The sequence below is a fragment of the Bufo bufo genome, chromosome 11 (assembly GCF_905171765.1).
Source record: "Bufo bufo chromosome 11, aBufBuf1.1, whole genome shotgun sequence".
Lineage (NCBI taxonomy): Eukaryota > Metazoa > Chordata > Amphibia > Anura > Bufonidae > Bufo > Bufo bufo.
In genome coordinates, this window is record NC_053399.1 from 22,265,103 (window position 1) to 22,273,047 (window position 7,945).

The following is a 7,945-nucleotide window of genomic DNA, read 5'->3' on the forward strand; positions in this document are numbered from 1 at the left end:
TTTTTGTGTCAGGCCACAAGTGTTACTACTGTTCATTGCAAGGACTCTATAACTTATAGGTTATTATAAGTGACATTTCACATTGGAGAGCTGATAAAATTCTCACAAACTCAAGCCAGGCTGGCGTTTTCTTGCTTAGGAGGAATACTAAGGCACGTGCTACAGGACCAGTTATGGGAGGGGGAATACTGTAGAGCTTGGTAAGATTGTAGGCTGTTGTGCTTCACCGCAGGCTAGCCCGTACCACACACCCATATACAGTGGTTCTTGTTTCTAGGGTAATAACAGGTAAGGTGTGGAAGTTTAGTTGTGCCCGCCAGTAGGTAAATTACTGCACTTTCGCCCTGCATCCATCAGAGGGCGCCGTGCTGTGCAGCACAAGGGCCTCAGCCTTCGGGCTGGGTGTATGTAAATGTATTGCATGTTCCCAGCATTTGTGCTTTTGTTTATTGCCACATTTAAGTAAAACTCTGTTTTGGCAAAAGCTGGTGTTGGGGTTGCTTTCCTCATTTGTGACAGTTTTTGCCTATAGCAAGTGTGGTACTGTTGTATATATTTAGTTTTTTGTGTTTGCAGAGTGCTGTTGCATTGTGCTTCTTTTTGTGCTTTCCGCTATGGTGACGTGCATCGGGATGTGCTGACTAACCCCCCTTCCCCCTTATTTTTTTCTTTGCAATAAAACAGTATGCAGTAAGCACCCTCTAGTGGTGGCTGTAAGGAGCAGAATTTGATTATTTTAAAAAGGGTTTCTAGGTGCAAGATATTGATGATCTATCTTTAGGATGGGTGATTAATATAAGATCAGTGAGGGTCATACTTCCGACTCCCCTAAAATCAGCTTTATGAAAAGGCCACGGCACTCCAATAAATGCTGCAGCCTCTCTCTAGGCAAGTGACATCACAATCATCTGTGACATGGCCTAGGTGCAGCTCAGTCCCTATTAAGGCAATGGGACTGAGCTGCAATACCAAGTACAACCACTATACAATGCACAGCGCTGTGCTTCATAAGCTGTGAGCAGTCCCTTTCAAACAGTTGTTTGAAGGGGGTGCAGTGTGTTAGACTCCCACAATCTGATATTAAATGACCTATTGATCTCCTGGAAAATCCTGGAAAACTGGATTTATGTCTTTGCAGGTGGACTTGGAACGCTGTATCAGAAAAGTGCAGCATGTGATCTTACGGGGGTCTGATCGGAGGCTGATGGGGGCCTGATCGGAGGCTAATGGGGGTCTGATCAGAGGCAGAGGTCTGATTTTGGGGTCTGATCAGAATTGGATGTCTGCTCGGAGGTCTAATGAAAAATATTTTTTTTCTTATTTTCTTCCTCCAAATCATAGGTGCGTCTTACAGTCTGAAAATATGGTAATTTCATATTTCGAGCACATACAAATGAGATGTTTGGTGTCCAGATACTTTTCACCACTTCATACGTCATTCTTTCTATGGAATCACTTTGTAACACTAGAATAATGACAATGGGGATAAATATCCGTCAGGAGGCTGTGCACCAAAAATCACAACTAAGGCTCTAATCATCTGTGATCTCCATAGGTGATGGCTGGCAAGGTCCATATGCATCTGGTCATTGAATATCTAACATACATGAAGGATATTAGGCAATGCGATATAGATGAACAGAAAGCTCTGGCTGCTCAAATGCACAGAACAGCGGATCTCCTCCATCACTTCTGTACTGATCATGTAAGTAGTGTGGTGATGGATAACTGTGTGACATCCCCTGGAGATGTAGTGGTGGCCATATTGGTTGTCACTCAAGCTTACTGTAAATGCCTGTGTGTCAGGTTGAGTAGGTGCTGCTCTATGTATCGTCTGGTATAAAGATAGCAAGAGCTATGGATGTGCCAAAAAGATAGAAAGGTTCAAGGGTTAGTGGGCACTGTCAAATGAAGAAGGGAATGCCATTCAGTCAGGGGCGGATTAAGTGCATAATAGGCCCGGGGCCGTCCACCCAACTTGCCCCCCCCCCCTTCCACCCAACTTGCCCCCCCCCCCCCCCCCCTTCCATTTTAGTTTTGCTTTTTTTTCTTTATGAAGGGGGCTGCAGTGCTTCGTGAGCGCCACAGTCTCTTCCTAGGCCATATGACATCGTTCACGTGGTCTAGGCGCAGCTCTGTCCCATCTGAGTGATTGGGGCTGAGCTGCAATACCAAGCGCAGTGCTAACAAATGGACGGCGCTGTGCTTGGTAAGGAGCAAAGAGGCTGCGGCGCTCACTGGGACATCGCGGTCTCCTCAAACAGCTGATTGGTGGGGGTGCCAGGAGTCGGACCCCCACCATCTCATAACTCTCTGAGTACAGATGTCATAGATGTTACCTGCAGTCCTATGTAACACTCCACATAACAGTGTATTATTGTGTTATGTAGGTTGTTACATAGGACTGCATGGAACATCTACTACATTATCTGCACACAGAAAGTTATCACTGTTATTTGGGCTGTTACATAGGACTGCAGGTGACAAATTAAAATTTTGGTTGCCAAATTTAAAATACATACGATTATGATTAAAAAAAAAGACTTGGAGGAGAAGATGAGACACAGGTCACAGTAGTGAGCCAGCTCTACATATAGGGGAATACAGCACCACATACCTCTTACATCCAGGGACATCTCCTGTCATGTAGATCTTCTCTTTCCTTTTCTCCTCCGGTTGACCCAGACCGCCATTACAAAATCATTCAGCCGCATCTCGTCTCTGCAGAGTTTGTTACACAGACACGTTAGATTTCTCATAATTGGGGTCATTTATCAAACTGGTGTAAAGTAGAACTGGCTTAGGTGCCCATAGCAACCAATCAGATTCCACCTTTCATTTTACAAAGGCGCTGTCAAAAATTAAAGGAATCTGTTGCTATGGGCAACTAACACATTTCTACTTTACACCAGTTTGAAAAATTACCCCAAAAGGTCCCTATAGTGTCTACAGCAAATATAATGTCCCCTAGAGTTCCCCCAGTAATAATAACACCCTATATTGTGCTCCAGGTAATAATGCCTGTATAGTGTCCCCAAAAATAATGTCCCCTAATAGAAACGCCCCCACCCTACCCCCATATAGTAATCCCCCCCCACTGCCCCATATAGTAATTTCCCCCACACTGCCCCCATATAGTAATTTCCCCCACACTGCCCCCATATAGTAATTTCCCCCACACTGCCCCATATAGTAATTTCCCCCACACTGCCCCATATAGTAATTTCCCCCACACTGCCCCATATAGTAATTTCCCCCACACTGCCCCATATAGTAATTTCCCCCACACTGCCCCATATAGTAATTTCCCCCACACTGCCCCATATAGTAATTTCCCCCACACTGCCCCATATAGTAATTTCCCCCACACTACCCCATATAGTAATTTCCCCCACACTACCCCATATAGTAATTTCCCCCACACTGCCCCCATATAGTAATTTCCCCCACACTGCTCCATATAGTAATTTCCCCCACACTACCCCCATATAGTAATTTCCCCCACACTGCCCCATATAGTAATTTCCCCCACACTGCTCCATATAGTAATTTCCCCCACACTGCCCCATATAGTAATTTCCCCCACATTGCCCCATATAGTAATTTCCCCCACACTACCCCCATATAGTAATTTCCCCCACACTGCCCCATATAGTAATTTCCCCCACACTGCCCCATATAGTAATTTCCCCCACACTACCCCATATAGTAATTTCCCCCACACTACCCCATATAGTAATTTCCCCCACACTGCCCCCATATAGTAATTTCCCCCACACTGCTCCATATAGTAATTTCCCCCACACTACCCCCATATAGTAATTTCCCCCACACTGCCCCATATAGTAATTTCCCCCACACTGCTCCATATAGTAATTTCCCCCACACTGCCCCATATAGTAATTTCCCCCACATTGCCCCATATAGTAATTTCCCCCACACTACCCCCATATAGTAATTTCCCCCACACTGCCCCATATAGTAATTTCCCCCACACTGCCCCATATAGTAATTTCCCCCACACTGCCCCACACAGTAATTTCCCCCACACTGCTCCATATAGTAATTTCCCCCACACTGCCCCCATATAGTAATTTCCCCCACACTGCCCCACACAGTAATTTCCCCCACACTGCCCCCATATAGTAATTTCCCCCACACTGCCCCATATAGTAATTTCCCTCATACTGCCCCATATAGTAATTTCCCCCACACTGCCCCATATAGTAATTCCCCCCACACTGCCCCATATAGTAATTTCCCTCATACTGCCCCATATAGTAATTTCCCCCACACTGCCCCATATAGTAATGTCCCCACACTGCCCCATATAGTAATTTCCCCCACACTGCCCCATATAGTAATTTCCCCCCCTCTGCCCCATATAGTAATTTCCCCCACACTGTTCCCCATGTAGTAGTTTGCCCCCACAAAGTAATTTGCCCCCCACACTGCCCCCATCAAGTATTAACCCCCCCACACTGCCATTCATCCATTAAGTAATTTGCCCCGACACTGCCACCCATTAAGTTATTTGCCCCACACTGCCCCCAATTAAGTAATTTGCCCCCACTGTCCCTGTAGTAATATGTCCTCCTCTGCCCCCCAAAGTTGGCACACACAAAAAAACAAACAACAAAAATAAAATAAAATAAAGGTTAATGCTTACCAGAATGGTGAGGCAGGTGCGCATACATCAAAGCTCTGCGCGCCTGCATCATAGGCGTGCAATGACGTCAGGCCTACTAGGCTTGAAGACTATGGCGGTGATAGGCGGCGGGGCAGAGAACTATGTGCTCCTGTGCCCCGCCGCAATATGTGGGCGTTCGCGTCGGCTTTGGGGCCCCCCCCCGCGATGCCGGGCCGGAGCTGCCGACCTGAACGTCCCTATTGTAATCTGCCACTGCATTCAGTACTGGACTAGGCCACCAGAGGATTCTCCAGTGGTCCCAGGCTCTGACACCATAATGGACCCCAACGGTGCAGCTGAAGCTACTCCCAGACTTTGGAACCTTTAGGGTCAATTTTATAAGGCAAGGTTGACATATTGCAGTTTTGACGATTCCCATGTCAGCGCATCGTAAACTTCTGTTTAACTGAAAAACCATGGCAATATGCATGTCGCCATAGTTTCTGCTGCTTTGCGGCCAAAATGGATATGGCCAGCCGTAAAGTGTCACTGAGCTTTCAACACAACTCTTTGCATTAGTAAAGTGTGTGTACATGAGAAATAACACTATTTCTGGCCATTATATATCACTTATATCTGGTATTTTTAGCACTTTTACTCTGAGCTTGCTGAATATTCTGGTTTGCAGTTCTCCCACACATGTTGGGTGGAAACTAGCTGCCATCTACTACACACAGGAAGTAGAGGAGAATCCCCTTCCTAACCTTCTCTTAGGGCCTCTTTCACACAGGCATCCCGGATTTGATCTGGATGCATCGCGTGTGCATTGAGGGAAACCTGCGCGAGTCTACATGCAATTTCAGTCAGTTTTGACAGCGATTGCGTTGCGTTGTTCAGTTTTTATCGCGTGGTTGTAATGCATTTTGCACGCGCGTGATAAAAAACTGAATGTGGTACCCAGACCCGAACCCGAACCCCTTCATTGAAGTTCGGGTTTGGGTTAGGTGTTCTGTAGATTTTACTATTTTCCCTTATAACATGGTTATAAGGAAAAATAATAGCATTCCTAATACAGAATGCTTACTAAAATGTCGATTGAGGGGTTAAAAAATTAACTCTCCTCATCCACTTGATCGCGCAGCCGGCATCGTCTGTTTTCTTCTTCTTTCAGGACCTGCAAAAGGACCTTTGATGATCCTTCTATCATTATTGAGCAGGACCTGCGCTTACGTCACCACACGGTAAGCGATTACGTCATCAAAGGTCCTTTTGCAGGTCCTGAAAGAAAAATAAAGAAGACGAGCTGCGATCAAGTGGATGAGGAGAGTTAATTTTTTTAACCCTTCAATCAACATTTTAGTAAGCATTCTGTATAAGGAATGCTATTATTTTCCCTTATAACCATGTTATTAGGGAAAATACAGTGAATTTACTTTAATGGGGTCTGGGGTTGCTCAGCCCTATCATCTCCTAGCAACCATGCGTGAAAATCGCACCGCATCTGCACTTGCTTGCGGATGCTTGCGATTTTCATGCAGCCCCATTTCTAATGGGACCTGCGTTGCGTGAAAATATAGACTATAGAACATGCTGCGATTTTCACACAACGCACACGTGATGCGTGAAAATCACTGCTCATGTGCACAGCCCCATTGAAGTGAATGGGTCCGGATTCAGTGCGGGTGCAATGACTTCACCTCACGCATTGCACCCGCATAAAAAAACTCACCTGTGTGAAAGGGGCCTTTCTCAGAACAGCACCAGGATGATGGATGACACTTGTGATGAGCTATAACCTTCCTATGTAGCTGTGCAGTCTTTTTGTCTCCTCCGCTCCTGCTCGCTCCTCCCCTCTCCATAGACTTGCACTGACATGTGTAATATGACACCCATGCAGGGATAATCCGTCCTGGATGGAAATAAGGAATTTTTCAAAATTAAAAGCAATTAGCAGGGTCTGGTCAGCAGCTAAAGTAAACAATTCTCACTGATAAAAACATATTACAAAGTTTCTTGTGGTCACTTGTACTATTGACTTATACAAAGTTGTTCCAAAAGTTATTGACCATTTAAGGATCAATGGGAACTGTTGCGGACAGTCTCTGCAAATTCTGGCTGTCCTGGGCCAAAAATGGCCATGGTTTATGTGAGCCCCAACCCCTATTTGAGGGAATTACCATTGGCGAAGCCTAATTGTCCTAATTGCCTTTGTAACAGGACGCTCATTCTAACCGTAATATTCACCATTTTTCAGCTAAGCGACACACAACTGTCTAAAGCCACATGGGCAAACAACGCCATCTGCAAGGTGGCAGAGATCCTACAACTTCAGGATTTGGACGCAATTAAACTGGATGTAGGTGTACTCGCTAACGAATACCCAGATATCAGGTAAGGAGTTATATTTTCATCAGTCATTACCAATTCTCAAGTAGGAGCGTTCTCAAGACAGCCAGCATGCAACCTGCGAACTAGGGCCGCAGCAAACTCCTCTTTGTTTTATTTGATGTCCACTGAACGGAAACGCAATTTCATGTCCTATTTTGTGAATGGAGCGGGCAGAGAGGCTGTTGCAATGATCTGATGGGTGTTGTAGTAGCTTCTGTGTGCATGCCCTGCACACAGGGCATTGAACAGTATTTTAGGGTATTGCGGATATGGCTGGTCCTCGCCGTACAGTATACAGTAGCTGTACGTTGGGCATCACTTAATAATTTTACCTCTTTTCTTCCAGGAAGCGCCATGTAAATTCCTTCTTATGCATCAAAAACAACTTGAAGTCGTCCGAGAGGATGTCAGTAGTGCAAATAATGGAGGGCCTCGCAGGCGAAGATCCGCTAAGCAGACGTCTGTTCACGTTTATCCCATGTATGCCATGTTTTTGGCCATTTTAAGGACATCATGTTGATCAATGCGTCAGGACGATGTCACAGTAGGGCTGGCCGAGAGAAGCTGACCTACAAGAGGCGTTCCTGCAAATGTCCCTTTTAGCTTGTCGCAGGGGCATTATTGAAAGCGACGTCAAATAAAGTCGCTGTGTAAGCTGAAGGCCCGCCATGCAATGCTGCAGTCACTGCAAGGAAAACTTATAGTCACAAAGGGTTAAAGTCTTATGTGCGGCCATACAGGCAGAGAAAAGAAAAAAAAGGGTTAATATAGTCTATTAAGATCAAAAGAATCCCATAAACAGCCAATCATTATATCAAAGTGACTAAAATACAGACAAATCATCTGAGCTCAAGGGGAGGACTAACATCTACATCTCCAGCTGTCGGGGTTTGGTTTACATTAGTGTCCCTGGAATATCTTACTGTA

The 7,945-nt window shown here is 45.4% G+C and overlaps 1 protein-coding gene across 1 annotated transcript in view; it reads left to right on the forward strand.

Annotated features, from left to right (window-relative positions):
• The window catches only part of LOC120981435 (tumor necrosis factor alpha-induced protein 2-like), a 28,567-nt gene extending 21,043 nt beyond the window's left edge, over positions 1 to 7,524 (forward strand). Inside the window, exons 7-9 of the mRNA XM_040410974.1 lie at positions 1,556 to 1,705; positions 6,885 to 7,021; positions 7,365 to 7,524. Of these exons, the coding sequence (XP_040266908.1) occupies positions 1,556 to 1,705; positions 6,885 to 7,021; positions 7,365 to 7,524 (447 nt within the window). The remainder of the gene's footprint in view (positions 1 to 1,555; positions 1,706 to 6,884; positions 7,022 to 7,364) is intronic.
• The last annotated feature ends 421 nt before the right edge of the window (positions 7,525 to 7,945 follow it).